General features: G+C 44.7%; 1 protein-coding gene across 4 annotated transcripts; it reads right to left on the bottom strand.

Annotated features, from left to right (window-relative positions):
* Positions 1-4,548: 4,548 nt before the first annotated feature.
* LOC110490522 (integrator complex subunit 13) lies at positions 4,549-23,650 on the bottom strand. Of its 4 annotated transcripts, none has more exons than XM_021563951.2 (17): positions 23,546-23,650; positions 22,573-22,821; positions 22,343-22,417; positions 21,893-22,095; positions 12,897-12,977; positions 12,581-12,671; positions 12,178-12,306; positions 10,685-10,769; positions 10,455-10,547; positions 10,108-10,206; positions 9,803-9,981; positions 8,885-9,052; positions 8,604-8,758; positions 8,115-8,345; positions 5,737-5,870; positions 5,309-5,444; positions 4,549-4,838 (listed from the first exon to the last, which is right to left on the bottom strand). In XM_021563951.2, the coding sequence occupies exons 2-17, from the start codon at positions 22,795-22,797 to the stop codon at positions 4,802-4,804; spliced, it is 2,121 nt and encodes a 706-aa protein (XP_021419626.1). In that variant the 5' UTR covers positions 22,798-22,821; positions 23,546-23,650; the 3' UTR covers positions 4,549-4,801. The 4 variants fall into 4 exon arrangements, with proteins under 4 accessions (XP_021419626.1, XP_021419622.1, XP_021419625.1 ...); XM_021563947.2 differs by lacking the exon at positions 23,546-23,650 and adding an exon at positions 23,360-23,532; XM_021563950.2 differs by lacking the exon at positions 23,546-23,650 and adding an exon at positions 23,233-23,531.
* Between the last annotated feature and the right edge of the window lie 309 nt (positions 23,651-23,959).

The raw sequence follows: 23,959 nt of genomic DNA, 5'->3' as shown, positions 1-23,959 counted from the left end.
TAGTGGAAGAACAATGAACCCATCGACTTCACAAAGTACACCAACCATAAACCTGGTAGGCCAGAGCACCATCAGTCAAAGATATCTACCACTGACACTAGTCCAAACTGCACCACCATGGACAAAAGAGCACAGTAGACGTACATCTATAATGGAGCCCTCCCAGCTAACATTAGACCCACCTGGAGACACAAGAGCACAGCTAAGCCAATCTGCACAGAAGACTATGGTGAAGAGGACCACTATGGGGAAACTAGTGGGACCAGACTCTGTGCTTACTTCAATAAACCTGGAGCATCCAGAGAGGACTGACCCCATTTATACATACTCCCACTTGAGCGCCGTTGTTCCAGCTTCTCACTTGTCTTTGCTTAGTGCTGTGGGAGTGTCAAAACAGTCCTCCATTATTTTGTCTATGAAAAGTATATCGGCGTCCCAAAGTATCTACTCTATGACGTTACTTGAGACCCCTTGGCCTGCTCCAATATTATTGGAAACCCTTCGCCTCCACAGTATTTACCCTTCATTAGTATCAGAGACCCCTAGACTTGAAAGCATTCTCTCTACAGGGTTACTGGACAACATCACTAAACAATCAAAGGGCACTCCTCAATCTCCATGCCCCCTTTCAAAGGGCCATGGATCCCTGACTGCATCAAGGCTAGCTGAGGATACTGGCCCAGCTCTTCTACCCACCTCTACTTTGGAAGGCGGGCAGTCAAAGTATAGCCTAGACTTGTTTGGTAAGTCTTATTCTTCCATCTGTGACTTACTTACTCTCCAACCCTCCTCATTGACTTGCCCTTTACGATCTGAGAGGATTTGGACAAGTGTGCGTATGTAGAAACTCCTATCTATCCCATCCAATCAGAAGGTAAAAAGGGCAGAGGGAGGGGAGTAAGTCGGGGAATGTACTTTTTGTTTGCTATGTCATGTTGAAGGACATTTAAAGACGGACACAAAAATAGATAATTGAAAGGACCTGCATCTCTATACATTTTTCCTAGGGAACAACACGGGCATCACAGAGACTATGAAAGAGCCTGAAACTCACTTGTCCGACACATCCACTCCTCATCTCCATCAACTCCTGACTGTCCCAGGCCAGGATCTGACAAAGAGTCACCTCTCCATCTGGCTTGGCTCTAAGCTGACGCAACCAGCGACCAAATCTCTACAGTTTATACACGAGAGGTCTCTGACCATGTCTTCACTTACAGAACAGCAGAGGCAAACATTTATGCTCTCTTCTCTTGAGAAATCAAGGACCAAGTCTGCATCACCTTTGGAGGGTTCAACACTCACACCAAACTTACCTTCATTGGCCATGTTCTTAAAGTTAGAACTGGAGAAGACCATATCACATACCACATCGTTGCCATTCAATCTAGAGAGGTCAATGGCCACAGTTTCACAATCTGAAAATGGGAGATTAGTAAGCACGCCTCAACAGGTTGACCTAAACCGATTAACATCAACATTCAGTAGAGTAAATGGTAGGCAGTTAGCCTTTGACAAAACTCCTGTAACAACATACGTTTCCTCACCTCTTTATCTGTACGAGGACCTGCCCCGAGTGCCTTTGACTCACAGCGGTCAGCTTGTGACTGTCTTAGCAGTTGACCATAGACCTAAAACCCACAGTGTTCAGATAACTGCAGGACCACTGGGTGACAGGCCAGGATCGCAGACAATTGACCTCAGCCAAAAGACACAGCATACTGGTGCACAATCCATAGCCTCACCATCACAGGTACCTCTCCTATCACCAATATCAGCTAAGCAATCCTGGCAAATGGAGAGCAACATGACTCTGGAGCCTTCCTTGACTCAAATACCATTAGCTGCTCCAGCCACAAGTGAACTGTACTCTGAAATAACCTCAGTACCAAGGACGGAATTATACGTAGATTCAGTGTTATTCATGATGACGCCAACAACGGCTGACTTTGAATCCAACTTTGACAGTTCATATAGTATTCCACAGGCAACTGTAGAGATCCTGGGGACAACAGCTCACGGCCAGCTCTGGCCAATAGAACTGTCTGCTGTTCAAAGACTATACACAGAATCCTCCCTCCCTCTGTTGCAGAGTCTGGATCCCTCTTACCCTCAGTATATCCAGTCCATAGCCCAGGAGAACACGCTGGGTAACTCCACTCAGACTTTTCCCACCGATTCTCTAGATTTCATGTCACAGAGTGCAGAGAAAGAACAGACTCCGCTCCCATCAAAGTTCAGTGATTTAGAGATAAGAGACCACTACTCTGATCCAGTTTACATCCAAACTGACACCTCAAGGCAGTTTTCCTCAGAGTCACACAAGGATCGTCCACAAACAGCTGCCATAACAGATAAAAATTCTGAATACGTCTCTTTGCAGTTTCCCTCCAAGACCAATCAGCTTGTAACTGCTACATCGTTCTCATCCCTTCACTCTTCCCAAAGTCTACCCAGCATCTCAGTAACCACACAAACCTCCAGCATTCCAGCATCTGTCCTCAGTGCCACAAACAGGTCAGCTGTGTCATCAATGCACCAATCACTGCCCAGGACTCAAGGTATCACAAGCATGGGCAGAGCAATCACAGTGTGTCCAATCACAGGTTACTGCCCTTTGACCTCCATACTGATTCTCAGCACCGGCTGGAGAGAGTATGACACAACTTCAAGCGTCTCATCAGGTCCAGTTGAGATGCGAGAGGTGTCTTTGGGCCTTGCTCCAACTGGAGTACTTAGAGCATCTTCTGCACCCATGTCTCCTTCAGCTGCCTCCTCAGGTTAGTGTACTACTAACTTTCACATCACATTTCTCATGCATAACTTCCTCTCTGTATGAACTTTGGCATGATGTAACGGTCTTTCTAAATATGTACTGATGTTATTCCAGGGCCCTCCAATCTCCCTCCCAAAGTGTTGCAGTCCATCCCACTTCTGGAAGCCACAGTCGGCTTCCCTTTCCACTACACAATACCATCAAGGACCTTTCTGGATCCAGAGGATGGGGCAGCAGAGTCCCTCTCCCTGGAGCTGACGTTCATAGATGGCCCTCCTGTGACTCTAGGGTCCTGGGTGGCCTTGGATGGACTTGAGCTGCATGGTGTCCCTCTGGAAGTGGACCTGCAGTTTGCCCCTCAGCAGCTGCTGCTGGCTGCTCGGGACAATCAGGGCCTGGCTGCCTGGCTCCCCCTCACCTTGGACCTCCACCGCAGCCATGCGGAGCCCTGCCACAGCTTTAGCCTCATAGCTCACCGGAGCCTTTACTCCCTCCTCAGCCAGCGCCACAGGGTGGAGCTTCTCCTGGACAAGCTGTCCCGCTTCTTCAATGACTCTGGCAGCCACCACCTTGCCGTGCTGTCCCTGGCACCTGGATCCACTATTGTGTCTTGGTACAACTTCACCCTATGCCAGGTTGGGGGTGATGGTGACGAGGGACGGTGCCCTGTGGGTCAGGTCTGGCGCATGTGGGAGGAAATTAGTTCAGAGGCCAGACAGAGTAGCCCTGCGTTCAGCCAGGCAATGCTCCCAGAGTTCCCCATCAGCAAGGTAGGCCCTGTGAGCTTCAGACGTGACTGTTTCTCCAGCCCAACTACTGCCACAACTATAGCCTCTAGTCCCACTCTTTCCCCCAGTACTCCATATCCCACTTCTATCAACACCGTCCCAGCCTCGGATCCCACTGGTGCATCAGTGCGACAGACAGACCCCTATCATTGGATGGCCAGTGTGTTGACAGCTCTGCTAGTGGTCTGCTGTCTCTTTCTGGCAGTCACCGTTACATTTATAGTTTTCTATTTCTGTAGAAGCCGTGTGAGGGTAAGGACTCTTGCGATTTGGCCCTCAGAGGGGGTTGTCCCAGGTCACACCATGGATCTGAGGGCAATAAGGCCAAGGATGCCCCCCCTGTTCCAACCAGAAGTACCCCCACCTCCCCCAAGGTTGTGGCTGAACACCTCACCAGCCAGTGGAGAGCATCTCTCTCCCACATATCTCCAGGGCAGACAGCCTTATCAAAGACCAGTGTCTTTTCACCCACCTCCACAATACTAGTTCCCACCACAATACCCACATAACAGACCATGGGAACGCAAATCCAAAGAAGAAAAGCATACAAACAAATGAATCCATTCTTGGAAGTGAGGTTGTGACATGTTCATACACACACTACTCATGCCACTACGAGGGTTGTTGAGACAACGGTGTTGCACAACCGTTTTGGAAGACAAAGTATTAATGGATCTTAGGAGGGCAATTATAAATGTGTCTTTTATACTGGAACGTTGTATTGCTGTGATAATCTACACACATTTGTACTTAAGTACCAAAACGTACAACATAAAGCATGAAAATGGTTGTTTTTCATTTCATTGAGGAATCTTAAAGTAGAATTAAGATACAATATCCATCATAGCTGGATTTGACTATATTTCAGACAAAGACCTTCCAAATTGACAAAACAGTATTTTGTTATATTTGAGACTTGATGCCAACCATTCGCGGTCACCGTACCATTAACCTAACCATGAGAAAACTAGAACGGCACAGAAAGAAAATACTGCCTGTTGACAACTTTATTGCTTCACACAATATGTGAGCCTATCCATACAAAGGTGGGTAGAAAACGAACAAAAATCACTCTAAAAATTACAAAGTCTGACTGCTATCCATTCAACTATGCCTGGTATGGACAGAGTAGGGGAGGACAGTCCATACACCTCAGATTGACATGATCTCTGGTCCAAGCTCATATTCCTGCTGTGGTAAGGTGGAGTGGGTGCATCCTGTATAGAGACAGGTCACATCATCTGGTGGCTTTCCCATTCTCGTGGAGGTCCATTCTGTTAACAGTAGAAACAAAGTCAACTAATTATTTATCATAAGGCCGTCTACTCCATAACAGGTACGGGTCAATCAGATTTCAGTCAAGACAACAAACTACAACATCTCTATCAAACATTATAAACTGGGTGGTACGAGCCCTGAATGCTGATTGGCTGACAGCCGTGGTACATCAGACTGTATACCACGGGTATGACAAAACATGCATCTTTACCACTCTAATTACTTTGGTAACCAGTTTATAATAGCAATAAGGCACCTCTGGGGTTTGTGCTATATGGCCAATATACCACGGCTAAAGGGCTGTATCCAGGCACTCCGCGTTGCATGGTGCATAAGAACAGCCACTAGCCATGGTATATTGGCTATATACACCACACCTCCTCGGGCCTTATTGCTTAATTTAGAACTAGGGGCTATAATACACTGTGATGTGGGGAATGGTTATATACAGTACATTATCACACACCCATTCTCATCTTTAAGGTGCTGGTATAACTCTGCCTTGTTGTTCACAGAGCTGATCCTTCCGGCAAACTCCTGGTGTTTCCTGGAGTTGGCCACAGTGATTCTGTTAGTCCACATGGTGAGCAGGGACACCGGACCTACATTGTAACCACAGGGCGAAAACACACACAGAGACAGAAAGATCAGTGGAAAGGAACAGTACTGGTACTGGCACGCCTAATCAGCGTATTGTCTCTAAATAAAAAAGGTAATACAGTGATGATACAAAACGAATAATAATAATAATAATAATAATAATAATAATAATAATAGAATACTACTCATTGCAATGATAACCATGAACGTGGCATTGGACAAACATGCCAGGTCACACCATGGATCTGAAGACAATAAGGTCAAGGCCAACCAGAAGGGGGGTGGGGCATGCACCTTTGGCTTTTTCAGGTAGTTGAATCTCTTCCAGACGGGGCTTCTTGTTGAGAGGCTCTGGCGAGTCAGGAGAATCCTTTATGACCTCCGACTCCCCCTGCTCCTCCTTTACACGCTCTACCACCCCCTTCAGCCTGGTGAAGGAATCAAATCAAATTTTATTTGTCACATGCGCCGAACACAACAGGTGTAGTAGACCTTACAGTGAAATGCTTACTTGCAAGCCCTTAACCAACAATGCTTTAAGATGTTAACACTTATTAAAAAAATATCTTAAGTAAAAAATTGAAAAGTAGAAAATGGAAAATAAAAGTAACGAATAATTAAACAGCAGCAGTAAAATAACAAGCGAGGCTATATACAGGGCGCACCTGAACAGAGTCAATGTGCAGGGGCACTTGGTAGTCGAGGTAATTGAGGTAATATGTACATGTAGTTAGAGTTAAAGTGACTATGCATATAATAAAAACATAGAGTAGCAGCAGCGTAAAAGAGGGGTCTGGGTAGCCCTTTGATTAGCTGTTCAGGAGTCTTATGGCTTGGGAGTAGAATGCAACACAGTATGACACAGTGACCAGGAGAATACCAGGGTAAAATCCTAAACTGGTATATACAGTACCAGTCAAAAGTTGGGACACCTACTCCTTCAAGGATTTTTCTTTATTTTTGCTATGTTCTACATTGTAGAATAGTGAAGACATCAAAACTATGAAATAACATATACGGAATCATGTAGTAACCAAAAATGTGTTAAACAAATCAAAATATGTTTTATATTTGAGATTATTCAAAGTAGCCACCCTGCCTTGAAGACAGCTTTGCACACTCTTGGCAATATCTCAACCAGCTTCACCAGGAATGCTTTTCCAACAGTCCTGAAGGAGTTCCCACATATGCTGAGCACTTGTTGGCTGCTTTTCCTTCACTCTGCTGTCCAACTCATCCCAAACCATCTCAATTGGGGTGAGGTCAGGTGATTGTGGAGGCCAGGTCATCTGATGCAGCACTCTCCTCCTTGGTCAAATAGCCATTACAAAGCCTGGAAGTGTGTTGGGTAATTGTCCTGTTGAAAAACAAATGATAGTCCCACTAAGCGCAAACCAGATTGGATGGCGTATCGCTGCAGAATGCTGTGGTAGCCATGCTTGTTAAGTGTGCCTTGAATTCTAAATAAATCAGACTGTCACCAGCAAAGCACCCTCAAAGCACCTCCACCATGCTTCTCGGTGGGAACCACACATGCAGAGATCATCTGTTCACCTACTCCACGTCTCACAAAGACACGGCGGTTGGAACTGATGGATTCTATCAAAATGTAACATGTTTCACGATAAACTGTAGTTTGTTTGTATCCTGTTTAGTGAGTATGAATGGAGTTTAGGCCATGAAACTGTGTGTATGCTAATTCAGAAAGGTTGTTGACCTAAATCAGATAAGAGAAAATTGCCTAGGATCAGAGAGCAGGGTCAGGCCCAGGACAATGAAGATGGACGGGTTGTGATTCTGACATCTAGCTAAACAACGAGAGGACCATGGACATTCCACAGGGGAAAGGAGGGAAACTCATTGCGTTCATAAAATGTATAGCCTACAAGAGGGTGGTGACCAAAAGGAGGGAAGAAGATGAGATGTTTTGTGAACTTTCTAAATGTATGCACTCAGCTGACTGTATCCTTGGTATTAAACACTTGAAACTTCTCTTGAGCTTTTGGGCTCAATTCCTTATTGCAAAGAGGTTGCAATAGCATTTTTCTTTTTACCAGAACCAAAAATCTCAAAATTTGGACTCATCAGACCACAGGACAGATTTCCACCAGTCTAATATCCATTGCACGTGTTTCTTGGCCCAAGCCAGTCTCTTCTTATTATTAGTGTCCTTTAGTAGTGGTTTCTTTGCAGCAATTCGACAATGAAGGCCTGAATCACGCAGTCTCCTCCGAACAGTTGATATTTAGATGTGTCTGTTAATTGAACTCTCTGAAGCATTTATTTGGGCTGCCATTATTCCTGAGGCTGGTAACTCTAATGAACGTATCCTCTGCATTCCAGGTAACTACCTCATGAAGCTGGTTGAGAGAATGCCAAGAGTGTGCAAAGCTGTCATCAAGGCAAAGGGTGGCTACTTTGAAGAATCTCAAATATAAAATATATTTTGGTATGTTTAACAGTTTTTTGGTTATTACAGAATTCCATGTGTGTCATTTCATAGTGTTGATGTCTTCACTATTATTCTACAATGTAGAAAATAGGAAAAATAAAGAAGAACCCTTTGGGACAGAATTTTTTTCAGAATCACAAAGTTGATTGGATGCAGGTCTGTTTTTTAAAACAGTAGGTCAGGTGTGGTTCCAACAAAATGTGTATTGTGTCACCCTGACCTCTCTGACTCCTGCCAGCTCTTGTCCTCTGAATCCTTGTTGATATTCTTCTCTGCCTTCTCCTCCTTGTCCTCCCTCTTCCTCCCCCGTTTCTTCCTCTCCTCCTCCTCGGGGGGTTTGCTGCGGCAGGCGATGATGCAGTCCAGAACCCTCTGGTGTCGCTCACTGCCAGCCACGTGGGTCTTCACCAGAGTCTCCAGCTCGTTCCACATGGTGCGGTACTGCTCATCCCTAAATCCCGGAGGAGACATTAACCAGTAGACCAGGCACACACACTGAACTTATATGCGGTTCCCACCTCCAAACACTCAGGGAGCGACACAGTTACACTTTGACGCTCTCCGGCACACATCCTAAACATACAAACACACACATAAAAACAAACACATACACACACATACGCTGTTCCCACCCCTAAACACTCAAGGTGTGACACTAAGTCACAACATCCGTCTCTCTCTGTCTCAAACACACACAGAGACAGACTACCTTTTAGGGCCCTTTCCCCTGGAGCCCACAGTGGAGATGGGAAGAGGGTCGTTCTTCCTCTCCATATCCACCAGGTTGTAAACGGTCTTCTGGCAGGTCAGCAAGTCCTCCTCACTCAGACTCTCCTTCACTATGAGATTAGCCAGCGGAACCACCTGGATCACACACACATACAATGAACACACAGACAAAATTACACACACGGTTGAAAAAGAAACAAACTGAGTGCTGTAAGGTGAACAACTGTGCAGTGTGTGAAGGAAGACTAAGGTCCTGCTCACCGCCTGCATGTTGAAGATGGTGGTCTGGGAAATGATCATTGGCCAATAGCGAGTGTAACGCTCCAGCTGGGCTTTGGCCCTCTCCGCCGGGGGCTTCCCACTAGCCTCAGTGTCTGGGGACTCTGGGACAGGAGTCAGACGGTTCTCCCTCATGAACTCTCCGAAGTCCTGCAGCAGACACACCAAAAAGACTAGTATAAAACTTCTGGTCCCACTTTAGAATAAGTGTCTTTTATACCTACCAGTGTCAACATGGTAGTTACATAGACACAGTGTAAATATAAAACATTACAGGTACACATTGTTATATAGAACACAGTACACAGCTGCTATACCAATTTGTTGTTTGTGTGTTTTCACGTTGACATTTTATATGCATTAGATTTGTAAACAAACTCCAATTAGTTGTGACTAAACCTCCTCTGCCCCTTACAGTGATGTAGTAGTCAGTCACTAAGGGGTGGAGGAGGAAGGAGTGGGAGGGGCTTACAGTGATGTGGTCACTAAGGGGTGGAGGAGGAAGGGGTGGGAGGGGCTTACAGTGATGTGGTAGTCAGTCACTATGGGGTAGAGGAGGAAGAGGTGGGAGGGGCTTACAGTGATGTGGTAGTCAGTCACTATGGGGTAGAGGAGGACGGGGTGGGAGGGGCTTACAGTAATGTGGTAGTCAGTCACTATGGGGTAGAGGAGGACGGGGTGGGAGGGGCTTACAGTAATGTGGTAGTCAGTCACTATGGGGTAGAGGAGGACGGGGTGGGAGGGGCTTACAGTAATGTGGTTGTCAGTCACTATGGGGTAGAGGAGGATGGGGTGGGAGGGGCTTACAGTGATGTGGTAGTCAGTCACTATGGGCTAGAGGACGGGGTGGGAGGGGTTTACAGTAATGTGGTAGAGGAGGAAGAGGTGGGAGGGGCTTACAGTGATGCGGTAGTCAGTCACCCGGCCCCCGCAGCCCTCGCTAATGGAGGGAGGGTCCTCCAGGGTGGAGCGGGTGCTATTGAGCACGTGCAGGAAGATCTCCCCGCCGTGGCTGCTCAGCATGTGGCTGATGACCTTTGACCCAGACTTCCTGGGCTGCTCCAGCAGCACTGAGCGACCTGCAATGCAATCAATCACCATCTGTATTTCAACTACATTTGCTTGTATTCACCATATGCAAGTAGTATTAACATTTAGGGTAGGTGGTAGAGGCATGGGGTCAGGGCAAAAATATTCAGGCTCACCGTTCAGCAAGAAGTTGGTCAAACACGATGAGGGTCGGCTGTTGACGTCCGTAGGCGAGATCCGATAGGCTCCAGTGCAGTAGTGCAGTTCTGAGCCACCAGTTCACACACAGACACACGCAAGAAAGATGGGAAATATCCAGATAAGCCAAAGGAGAATATTACATGAAATGCTCTTGGGATTTTGATGTGTCGATACCAAGGATATTTTCAGTCATTTTTCTTTTATCTTTATCTATAATTTCAAACATCACTCAAGCCCCACCTCTACCGGGACTTTACTTTCAGTTAGCGTGACGTCAAACATACAAAAAATAACTACGTTTCCCAGGGTTCATGGTGCCTACCTACACTGTTGGTGCGAGGAGTGCACCACTTAAGAGTAACCGTCTCCTTAAGTCCACTGTCTCGACTCGTACTACCAGCCATGTGCAGGTCGCCTGAACAACAGAAAAAAAGGAGAGATGAAAGGGAGAAACTGAATGTTTACTGTAGTGGTTTTATGGCCAAGCCACAATAACTTAGTGGCCAAAACAATACAGATGATTTTATTATTATTATTTTTTTAAAACCTCACCACTTTTGAAGAACTCAAGATGGGCGTCCCTGTGATGCAGGAGTTCTACGTCATAATTGGCCGACGTGTTGGCGTGCTGCTCCTCCTTCACACCCACAGTAGAAGGGGAAGAGAGAAAAAAAGACATCAGCGAGGTATTATTTTCATTGACATTGTAGTCATTTGGCAGACGCTCTTATCCTACTTGCAGTAGTGAGTGCCTATCCACTGCTGCCATCAAGACAAACAAACATGGCTGCTTTCTTGTTAACAACAAGGGTTCGAGAAGTACCAGCAAATGCATAAACCACTGATCTTAGCATCATCATCTCTGTCTCCCTCTCTTTCGTTCTTCCTATAAGGTGATTCCGGTGATGTGAAGATTGACAGCTGTGGTTGTTGCAGTCTAAAGTTTAAGGGTCTGACGTGTATTTCAGTGAAAAGGGGCGTACATGTTTTCTAACTCAGATGAATAACATGGGACTACATGGGGGACAAAAACATTTGGGGTGAAAGATAGGTCGTCTACCTGCCTATCATGGCTAAGGACTAAATGAGAGAAAGAAAGAGAGGAAAGAAAGAGGGAAAGGAAAGGAGGGACAGAGGGTGGTCTGATACCAATACGTACTACTCAACACAGCACAAAGGACCACAACAAGACACTACAAGGAGGGACTGCGACCAATCAACTCTGAGGTAGAGAAGGCACCAACAAGGAGTCAGACAGGACATGAGGCCGGGGGAGGGGGGGGCAAACTACAGGGCACGTAATGCGTACATTCTCATCCACCAAACATGCTAACACTCTCAACTCTGATTGGCTGCTGGAATGTAACGTGGACAATCGGCGGTCAATCAAAAGTGAGGGCCGTTGAGTGTCCGATGGATGGACAAAACCAATCCACACAGCCTTGCGTTCTGCGGTCCCTCTTGGTGTGTGTTTAAGAGTACTGACCTGCTCGCAAACATTTAATGTGGGCTAGCAAAACAGAAAATACAGCATGAAAACAGCAGCGGTTCCAAGAGTCATTTCAACATGATGATGAACAAAGAACAGTGTGTAAAATCATAGTGCAAAATGGCTGACGGGGAAGAAGAAGGAAGTTTGTGACATTTTGGGCCCGAGGATGGGGTGGGGCAAGGTTAGGGTATCAGAAGGTTGAGGCGAGTGAAGCGATAGGTGCATTGGGTGGAAGGGCCAACAGAAATGTGTAATGTGTTGGTTTGTGGATGCAGAGAAAATAAGTGGGCGGGTCAGGATAGGTCATTTTGCAGACGGGACGTCGCCCTTTTCAAAAACTCGTCCAGCCGTCAAAAATAGCCCACCTTATTCCTTAAATAACTAATCTAACATCAGTCATGACATGAAGGAGGCGGGAAAATAGTTAACTCAAGACTGCTGGGACACAGCCCTGAAGGAAGTTATGGGTGGGAGTCAGTGAAAAGGGTGAAAGGTTATAGATGGGGCTGGTGAAGGCCTGAACTTTGGGAGAGCTAGACGACAGAAGACGTACCTTCATTGGGATGTTGGTGATGGTGGTGGAGGCAAGGTCAAAGTGCTGCTGCACTAGAATGTTGAGTTTGGTGGCCAGGTGCCTCCCTGCCCGCACACTGTGAACCTCGCTGGTCAGCAGAGAGGAGACCTGTCGGTACAGAGGAGGACTACGTAGGACTAACACTAACAGAGTAGCATGACATGTTTTATTGTATGGCATCTCTATAGAACTTGGTAACTACAGCATGTGGAAATGAGCACACGTTAACAGGATACTAACAGTATATTTTATCTACATCAGATTAAGTATGCGTTGATATGACAAAGTGTGTTTGGAGCGATGTTATACATATCTAGATTAACCTTTAGACTAGGTGAAAACAGAGTCAATTTAATGCAACCCTGGGCAGGTTTAAACCTACCTCTTTCTTTGGCCGGTCTGAGACCAGGGTGTCCTCTCCTTGAGGGAAGATGTGGACGAGCACCAGCTCACACTGCTGGATAGACATCAGTCTGAAACACAGAGACACATTGGAATGCATCGGGAGGATTCAAGACACTTCCTTAGGATCCTCTCAAAGCCCTTCTAAGATGCCCAATGAAATGAACCCAGTCTAACAAGTCTCCTCCTCTAAATCCATTTTAATTCTTCCATCAAAAATCTGACTTCTAGAGTTAATCTTTTATCCACACTAAAGAGTGTAAAAACAGTGTTATTCTCTTCTCAATCTCTCATACCTGTCTGAGCCTGCTGCCATCTTGTTTTGCTCTAGAATGGTCTCTTGCACACAGTCCTCCAGCATTCGCACATGGGTGTCACTGTGTAACAGACAGAAACACACAATACCCCATTAGGACTTCCATGGATGCCTTCAAAGATGGGCATTACTTCAGTATCTACAGGTTCTCAATTAATAGCCAGGTTTAACAGAATCAATAAATCATCTCTTTTGGTACGGTCCTTCGGTGGTTCGCTTTTGGAGACAGGTCCTAGAGTGGTTAAGTCATAATGTCTGTGTTCAGAGCGACCTACAAACAGTACTGTTAGGAGATCTGGGAAAACCAGCTTCAATCAATGGTAAATATGAGTATTTATTTTAAGGGAAATCTTGGTACAAACAGAGAGGTTCAAGACCTTTGTAAGTCTTCACAGTAAAATAGAAGAATGTATTGCAAAAGGAAATATTAAAACCGGCACCAATTACCATATCCCGTTCAAAGGCACAACTATTTTGTCTTTCCCATTTACCCTCTGAATGACGAATACACAATCCATGTCTCAAGGCTTATCAATCCTTCCTTCTTTCATCTATACCATGGCTCCACAACCCTGTTCCTGGAGCGCTACCCTCCTGTATGTTTTGTTCCAACCCCCGTTGTAACTAACCGATTCATTTTATCAACCAGCTAATTATGAGAATCAGGTGTGCTAGATTAGGGTTGGAGAGAAAACTTGCAGGACAGTAGCTCACCAGGAACAGTGTGGAGAGCCCTGATCTACACTGATTGATACCAAAATGGCGCCGGAGGAGGTGGCCGCCGTTTTACGGTCTCCTAACCAATTGTGCTATGATGTGTTTTTTTCCCCGCGATATTTGTACATTATTTTGTACATAATGTTTCTGCAACCGTATCTTACGGAAGAAAAGGGCTTCTGGATATCAGGGCAGCGATCACTCACCTCGGATTAGACAAAGATTTCTTCAACAACAACAAGCAGGACACTCACACGATATTCTCCAAACACCCCACAGGGCAGACATCCCAATTACTCGCAAAAGGAAGCGACGCAGAGGACGAAGAGCCGGATGCCTCGTCCGAACCCACAGAAGACAACTAGGAAAGCTGCCGTTACCGTCAATATTACTCGCCAGTGTGCAATCATTGGACAATAAACTAGACGAGGTACGATCACGAATATCCTACCAACGGGACATCAAAAACTGTAATATCCTTTGCTTCATGGAATAGTGGTTGAATGACGACATGGATATTCAGCTAGCGGGATACACGCTGCACCGGCAGGATAGAACACCACACTCTGGTAAGAGGAGGGGGGGGTGGGGGGGGGGGGGGGGGGGGGGCGGGCTGTGCATATTTGTAAACAACAGCTGGTGTACGAAATCTAAGGAAGTCTCTAGATTTTGCTCACCTGAAGTAGAGTATATTGTGATAAACTGCAGGCCACACTACTTTCCTAGAGAGTTCTCAACTATACTTTTCGTGGCTGTTTATTTACCACCACAGACAGATGCTGGCACTAAGACCGCACTCAGTCAGCTGTATAAGGAAATAAGCAAACAGGAAACCACTCACCCAGAGGCGGCGCTCCTAGTGGCCGGAGACTTTAATGCAGGGAAACTTAAATCTACCAAACCTCTATCAACATGTTAAATGTACAACCAGAGGGAAAAAAAATTCTAGATCACCTGTACTCCACACACAGAGACGCGTACAAAGCTCTCCCTCGCCCTCCATTTAGTCAATCTGACTATACCTCTATCCTCCGGATTCCTGCTTACAAGCAAACATTAAAGCAGGAAGCACCAGTGACTCTGTCTATAAAAAAATGGTCAGATGAAGCAGATGCTAAACTACAGGACTGCTTTGCTATCACAGACTGGAACATGTTCCGGGATTCTTCCGATAAAATTGAAGAATACACCACATCAGTCACTGGCTTTATCAATAACTGCATTGAGGACGTCGTCCCCACAGTGACTGTACATACATACCCCAACCAGTTGATGGAATTTATGAATGACTAGAATAATCCACCCTGAAGCCGTATAATCGTATGAGTATGAAATTGATTCGAATTATGTATGACCATAGTCTGTACAATATGTCTACAAACCTTATTTGAATAACAGACAGACTGTCTGAGCAAGATTCAGTGCCGACCTTGGCTGGGGCCACAGAGTACTTTCCAGTCTCCCTATCTTGAGGGAGGGGGAGTAAGTCTCACGGAATCCCCTAATCTTTGTCGGCTGGGTAGCAGCACATTGTGTGGTAAGGTTGGTGAGAAAATGTGTGAGTATGGTTGTGTTAGTGTGAATGTGTGTGAGTGTGTTAGTGTGAATGTGTGTGCGGATGTTTGTGAATGTGTGTTGTTTTGTACAATAGAGCAGCGCGCTCTCGTAAATAAACTTTCTGACTATCGTAGCTGGGCCTCCGTCTGATTCATTTCAACCAGTTTCTTACAAATTCTGGATTTCAGGCTGAGTAATTAATTGAATTGGGTTTATGAACGGTGAGAACATAACTCGAGACACCATGGATTACAGGCAACATTCGCACTGAGCTAAAGGGTAGAGCTGCCGCTTTCAAGGTGCGGCACTCTAACCCGGAAGCTTACAAGAAATCCCACTATGCCCTGCAACGAACCATCAAACAGGCAAAGAGTCAATACAGGGCTAAAATTGAATCGTACTACACCGGCTCCGACGCTCGTCGGATGTGGCAGGGCTTGTAAACTATTACAGACTACAAAGGGAAGCACAGCCGCGAGCTGCCCAGTGACACGAGCCTACCAGACGAGCTAAATCACTTCTATGCTCGCTTCGAGGCAAGCAACACTGAGGCATGCATGAGAGCATCAGCTGTTCCAGATGACTGTGTGATCACGCTCTCCGTAGCCGATGTGAGTAAGACCTTTAAACAGGTCAACATACACAAGGCTGCAGGGCCAGATGGATTACCAGGATGTGTGCTCCGGGCATGTGCTGACCAACAGGCAGGTGTCTTCACTGACATTTTCAACATGTCCCTGATTGAGTCTGTAATACCAACATGCTTCAAGCAAACCACCATAGTCCCTGTGCCCAAGAACACAAAGGCAATCTGCCTAAATGACTACAGACTCGTAGCACTCACATCCGTAGCCATGAAGTGCTTTGAAAGGCTGGTAATGGCTCACATCAACACCATTATCCCAGAAACCCTAGACCCACCCAAATTTGCATACCGCCCAAACAGATCCACAGATGATGCAATCTCTATTGCACTCCACACTGCCCTTTCCCAACTGGACAAAAGGAACACCTATGTGAGAATGCTGTTCATTGACTACAGCTCAGCGTTCAACATCAGTGCCCTCAAAGCTCATCACCAAGCTAAGGATCCTGGGACTAAACACCTCCCTCTGCAACTGGATCCTGGACTTCCTGACGGGCCGCCCCCAGGTGGTGAGGGTAGGTAGCAACACATCTGCCACGCTGATCCTCAACACTGGAGATCCCGAGGGGTGCATGCTCAGTCCCCTCCTGTACTCCCTGTTCACCCACGACTGCATGGCCAGGCACGACTCCAACACCATCATTAAGTTTGCTGACGACACAAGTGGCAGGCCTGATCACAGACGACGATACACCCTATAGGGAGGAGGTCAGAGACCTGGCCGGATGGTGTCAGAATAACAACCTATCCCTCATCGTAACCAAGACTAAAGAGATGATTGTGGACTACAGAAAAAGGAGCACCGAGCACGTCCCCATTCTCATCGATGGGGCTGTAGTGGAGCAGGTTGAGAGCTTCAAATTCCTTGGTGTCCACATCCACAACAAACTAGATTGGTCCAAACACACCAAGACAGTCGTGAAGAGGGCACGACAAAGCCTATTCCCCCTCAGGAAACTAAAATGATTTGGCATGGGTCCTGAGATCCTCAAAAGGTTCTACAGCTGCAACATCGAGAGCATCCTGACCAGTTGCATCACTGCCTGGTACGGCAATTGCTCGCCCTCCGACCGCAAGGCACTTCAGAGGGTAGTGCGTATGGCCCATTATATCAATGGGGCAAAGCTGCCTGCCATCCAGGACCTCTACACCAGGCAGTGTCAGAGGATAGCCCTAAAAATTGTCAAAGACACCAGCCACCCCAGTCACAGATTGTTCTCTCTACTGTTCTCTCTACTGTTCTCTCTACTACCGCATGGCAAGCAGTACTGGAGCGCCAAGTCTAGGACAAAAAGGCTTTTTTACCCCCAAGCCATAAGACTCCTGAACAAGTAACCAAATGGTTACCCGGACTATTTGCATTGTGTGCCCCCCATTGTGTGCCCCCCTCTGTTTATCTTATATGCATAGTCACTTTAACTATACATTCATGTACATACTACCTAAATTGGCCCGACCAACCAGTGCTCCCGCACATTGGCTAAACGGGTTATCTGCATTGTGTCCCACCACCTGCCAACCCCTCTTTTTACACTTCTGCTACTCTGTTCATCATATATGCATAGTCACTTTAACGATACCTGCATGTACATACTACCTCAATAAGCCTGACTGACAAGTGTCTGTATATAGCCTTGCTACTCTTTTTTCAAAATGTATTTTTACTGTTGTTTAATTTATTTACTTACCTACATACACACACCTTTTTTTTCTCGCATCATTGGTTAGAGCCTGTAAGTAAGCATTTCACTGTAAGGTCTACTACACCTGTTGTATTCGGCGCACGTGACAAATAAACTTTGATTTGAAGTGGATTTAACAAGTGAAATCAATAAGGGATCATAGCTTTCACCTCGATTCACTTGATCAGTTTATGTCAGGGTTCCCCAACTGCCGGCCCGTGGGACAAATTTAATTTGACCCCAAAAATTATATGAACAGTAAAAAAAAAAGTTGAAAAATATTTTTGGACATAAAATATTGTAAAAAGACCAGGAAATCATCTCCAAGTCATTTTAATTTCAGAAATCTGTTCCAAAGTATTCCCACGCATAATAGAAATATGTAATTGTATACAAAAATCAGTAAAGTTTGAAGTGTTTATGTTTCAGACTTCTGTTTGAGTTTCTTGCAGTCAATGTGCAGTCTATACATTATTTGTAATTATGTTCCAGCCCCCTGAACATAAAAAATAAAAAAATACTGGCCTGCAGCTAAATCCAGTTGATGATCCCTGGTCTATGTAAAGTACACTCAGTGTATATATTGAATTGTAATGTTTTCCCCAGGTCCTCCAACTAGGGGAGAGGGGGGTAGGGGAATAATACAAAACAAATTATATATACAGTGCCTTGCGAAAGTATTCGGCCCCCTTGAACTTTGCGACCTTTTGCCACATTTCAGGCTTCAAACATAAAGATATAAAACTGTATTTTTTTTGTGAAGAATCAACAACAAGTGGGACACAATCATGAAGTGGAACGACATTTATTGGATATTTCAAACTTTTTTTAACAAATCAAAAAATTTAGAAATTGGGCGTGCAAAATTATTCAGCCCCTTTACTTTCAGTGCAGCAAACTCTCTCCAGAAGTTCAGTGAGGATCTCTGAATGATCCAATGTTGACCTAAATGACCAATGATGATAAATACAATCCACCTGTGTGTAATCAAGTCTCCGTATAAATGCACCTGCACTGTGATAGTCTCAGAGGTCCGTTAAAAGCGCAGAGAGCATCATGAAGAACAAGGAACACACCAGGCAGGTCCGAGATACTGTTGTGAAGAAGTTTAAAGCCGGATTTGGATACAAAAAGATTTCCCAAGCTTTAAACATCCCAAGGAGCACTGTGGAAGCGATAATATTGAAATGGAAGGAGTATCAGACCACTGCAAATCTACCAAGACCTGGCCGTCCCTCTAAACTTTCAGCTCATACAAGGAGAAGACTGATCAGAGATGCAGCCAAGAGGCCCATGATCACTCTGGATGAACTGCAGAGATCTACAGCTGAGGTGGGAGACTCTGTCCATAGGACAACAATCAGTCGTATATAGCACAAATCTGGCCTTTATGGAAGAGTGGCAAGAAGAAAGCCATTTCTTAAAGATATCCATAAAAAGTGTTGTTTAAAGTTTGCCACAAGCCACCTGGGAGACACACCAAATATGTGGAAGAAGGTGCTCTGGTCAGATGAAACCAAAATTGAACTTTTTGGCAACAATGCAAAACGTTATGTTTGGCGTAAAAGCAACGCAGCTCATCACCCTGAACACACCATCCCCACTGTCAAACATGTTGGTGGCAGCATCATGGTTTGGGCCTGCTTTTCTTCAGCAGGGACAGGGAAGATGGTTAAAATTGATTGGAAGATGGATGGAGCCAAATACAGGACCATTCTGGAAGATGGAGTGATGGATGGATGGATGGAGTCTGCAAAAGACCTGAGACTGGGACGGAGATTTGTCTTCCAACAAAACAATGATCCAAAACATAAAGCAAAATCTACAATGGAATGGTTCAAAAATAAACATATCCAGGTGTTAGAATGGCCAAGTCAAAGTCCAGACCTGAATCCAATCGAGAATCTGTGGAAAGAACTGAAAACTGCTGTTCACAAATGCTCTCCATCCAACCTCAGAGCTCGAGCTGTTTTGCAAGGAGGAATGGAAAAAATGTCAGTCTCTCGATGTGCAAAACTGATAGAGACATACCCCAAGCGACTTACAGCTATAATCGCAGCAAAAGGTGGCGCTACAAAGTATTAACTTAAGGGGGCTGAATAATTTTGCACGCCCAATATTTCAGTTTTTGATTTGTTAAAAAAGTTTGAAATATCCAATAAATGTCGTTCCACTTCATGATTGTGTCCCACTTGTTGTTGATTCTTCACAAAAAAATACAGTTTTATATCTTTATGTTTGAAGCCTGAAATGTGGCAAAAGGTTGCAAAGTTCAAGGGGGCCGAATACTTTCGCAAGGCACTGTATATATATATATATATATATATATATATATATATATATATATATATATATATATATATATATATATATATATATATATATATATATATATATATATATATATACACAGTACCAGTCTAAAGTTTGGACACACCTACTCATTCAAGGGTTTTTATTTATTTGTACTATTTTCAACAATGTATGAAATAACCCAAATGGAATCACGTAGTAAATCAAAATATATTTTATATTTGAGATTCTTCAAAGTAGCCACCCTTTGCCTTGATGACAGCTTTGCACACTCTTGGCATTCTCTCCACCATGCATTTCAATTAACAGGTGTGCCTCAAAAGTTAATTTGTGGAATTTCTTTCCTTCTTAATGTGTTTGATATCCCTATTTGGTAAAGTCCACATTAGGGCAAGAACAGCTCAAATAAACAAAGAGAAATGACAGTCCATCATTACTTTAAGACATAAACCAGCAGCATACCACCCTGCATTCTACTGCTGGCTTGCTTCTAAAGCTAAGCAGAGTTGGTCCTGGTTGGTCCCTGGATGGGAGACCAGATGTTGCTGGAAGAAGTGCTGGAGTGCCAGTAGGAGGCCCCCTTTCCTCTGGTCTAAGAAAATATCCCAATGCCCCAGGGCAGTAACTGGGGACATTGCCCTGTGTAGGGCGCCATCTTTCGGATGGGACGTTAAATAGCTGTCCTGACTCTCTGTGGTCACTAAAGATCCCATGGCACTTATTTTAAGAGTAGGGGTGTTAACCCCAGCGTCCTGGCTAAAATTCCAAGCTGGCCTTCATACCATCACGGTCACCTAATCATTCCCAGTTTACAATTGGCTCTTTCATCCCTCTCCCCTGTAACTATTCCCTAGGTTGTTGCTGTAAATGAAAATGTGTTCTCAGTCAACTTACCTGGTTAAATAAAAAAAGATCAGTCAATCTGGAAAATGTCAAGAACTTTGAAAGTTTCTTCAAGTGCAGTCACAAAAACCATCAAAGACTATCATGGAACTGGCTCTCATGAGGACCACCACAGGAAAGGAAGACCCAGAGTTACCTCTGCTACGGAGGATAAATTCATTAGAGTTACCAGCCTCAGAAATTGCAGCCCAAATAAATGGGTTCAAGAGTTCAAGACACATCTCAACACCAACTGTTCAGAGGAGACTGTGTGAATCAGGTCTTCATGGTCGAATTGCTGCAAAGAAACCACTACTAAAGTACACCAATAAGAAGCAGAGACATGCTTGGGCCAAGAAACACGAGCAATGGACATTAGACCAGTGGAAACGTGTCTTTGCGAGACATGGTGTGAGTGAACAGATGATCTCCGCATGTGTATTTCTCACTGTAAAACATGGAAGATGAGGTATTATGGTGCTTTGCTGGTGGCAGTCTGATTTATTTTGAATTCAAGGCCCACTTAACCAGCATGGCTACTGCAGCAATATGCCATCCTATCTGGTTTACGCTTAGTGGGACTACCATTTGTTTTTCAACAGGACAATGACTCAACACACCTCCAGGCTGTGTAAGGGCTATTTGACCAAGAAGGAGAGTGATGGAGTGCTGCATCAGATGACCTGGCCTCCACAATCACCCGACCTCAACACAATTGAGATGGTTTGGGATGAGTTGGACCACAGAGTGAAGGAAAAGCAGCTCAGCATATGTGGGAGCTCCAAGACTGTTGGAAAAGCATTCCAGGTAATTGCTGGTTGAGAGAATGCCAAGAGTGTACAAAGCTGTCATTAAGGCAAAGGTTTTAAAAATCTCAAAATATATTTATATATTTTTTAACACTTTTTTGGTTACTACATGATTCCATATGTGTTATTTTATAGTTTTGATGTCTTCACTATTATTCTACAATGTAGAAAATAGTAAAAAATAAAGAAAAACCTGTGAATGAGTAGGTGTCCAAACTTTTGACTGGTACTTTATAAAAGGGGATTAGAAATTATTCAAGTAATGTTATTTGATAGTATCAAATCTTTCTGTTAATTTCATAGCTGATCTATCCCTTAAAAAATGGTATTATAATAAATAAACAGGTTTACTAACTATGTTCATGTTTACCTCTTGGCGTTTGTGAGGCAGATAATGCGTCCCCTGTTGGCCACCCTGTCAGCCGTGTCCATGAGGGTGGTGCGTGCCTCGTGCTGGTACTCAGTGATCTTACACAGTGACTCCACCGCTGCCACCAGGCCGTGCAGGACACTGCAACACTCAGGGTCCTCCTGCGGGTTAGGTGGACCCACAGCTGCCAGAGCAGACATGAGCTTTCACATGCATACAAAGGGAAGAAGGTTAAGTCAACCATACATTACAACAAAACCTCAATCTCGACAGGATTGGTTAAACTCAAAATGAGACAATAAGATTGGTAGTAGTGTCGTGAGTGGTGCAAAAACAAAAAGGTGTAGACTTTCAACAATGGATTGTACATCACTAATTCTATGATTCTAAGCAAAATTGATTCCCTGTTGATAAATAAGCATCCATCTCGCGAAGATGGAAATAAAGTACCTCATGAGTGCTTTGGTCCTCTTGCCTCCAGCTGTTCAGAATATGGAACTCTGAATCACTCACAATGTAGTTGATCTGAAACATAACCACTGAAGCAATATAATGTGCTGTGCCCAACTCAGAATATGAATGAACACAGACGAGTTGGCAACCGCACAGATAGACTATACTCTGTTCTGACCTTGGCTAAAACAGACTAGACCGCCAGGCTATGGGATGGAGGGACTCACCAGTTTCCTGAGGGGGTAAACGTCATAGAGGATGCGGCAGTACTCCATGGAGCACTCCACAGCACAGGTCCACAGGGACTTGGACACTGGGGCCAGCGGGATCATGCCCTGACCACGGCTTTTTGTCAGCACGTCACACTCCACCTGCTGCCGACAGGACTCTGCCATGTAAGGGCAGTGGTCGACCACGAAGGCCGTCTTGTGGGAGACTGAGAACATCTTCATCTCTGGTTCAGCCCTGTGTGAGTTCTGCAGAGGTGATCGGAGGAAACATTTAGTCTGGTGTTAAGATACCATCTCTTCTTAATTTAGATGAAAAGAGCAAGGCACCAGTAACGTTAGCTAGCTACAGCATACGTAGACACCAATTTACATTGCTAATATATACTGTAGCTAACTAGGCTAGAGAAACATTCCCTATGACAATGTCCTATAGCTATAGATTTAGCTAGCTAACGTTAGTTGGCTAAGATAAGTTACCCTGGCCCCTGCAATGTCGTTAGGATAACGGTCGTTAGCTAGCTTGCTTACTTACTTAACTTGTCTAGCTAGATTTACTTAGTAGCGTTAGCTAGCCAGATAGTTTCTAGACCAATTAAAACACTTAATTGCTACGTTAGCTAGCTAGCTAAGTTGTGGGTGAGCAGTCTGCAGAAGTACCTGGGACCAAGGCGCGTCGATTTGCTGCTGTTAACCCAAGCTAATGTTAGTTTAGTTTGCTAGCCAGATTAGCTATCAAACATAGTTAGCTAACAAATTAGTCTAAAATAAAGTCAGATTTTCACACCATATAGCACCCGTACTGTATGATTCCTTTCCACCAACGAAAATACTGATTGTAGTTGTACAACTAAGTTAATAGCTATCTATCTAGGTAATAAAACGACATAATGCTGGAGCAAAATAATCAAAAGCGGACGTAGATGTTATTGATGGAACTATGTCCGTCGGGTATGGATGTTCCGTGTCTTACTTCAACATCTTTTCATGGTTCCTGTCTTCTTTGCTTAGAGACATTGAGCAGGGTTCCCCAAGTAGAGGCCCGCGGACCAAATGTAGTTTTATTTGACCCCCCCAAGATTTCAGAATTTTCATTGTTGGACATAAAAGACTGTAAAACACCAGGAAATCAGCTCCAATTGATTTTAATTTTGGAAATATGTCCCAAAGTATTCACACTCATATTTTGTATTTATTTAACAAGGAAAGTCAGTTTAGAACAAATTATTATTTACAATGACGGCCTACCGGGGAACAGTGGGTTAACTGCGTTGTTCCAAGGCAGAAGGACAGGTTTTCGGTTACTGGCCCAACGTTCTAACCACTAGGCTACCTGCCGCCACGTATGTGATTGTATACCAAAAACATATATATTTATATAGCACTT

Source organism: Oncorhynchus mykiss, chromosome 15, assembly GCF_013265735.2.
Source record: "Oncorhynchus mykiss isolate Arlee chromosome 15, USDA_OmykA_1.1, whole genome shotgun sequence".
Lineage (NCBI taxonomy): Eukaryota > Metazoa > Chordata > Actinopteri > Salmoniformes > Salmonidae > Oncorhynchus > Oncorhynchus mykiss.
The sequence above is the reverse complement of the archived record's forward strand: the minus strand, read 5'-3'. Positions and strand labels throughout refer to the sequence as shown.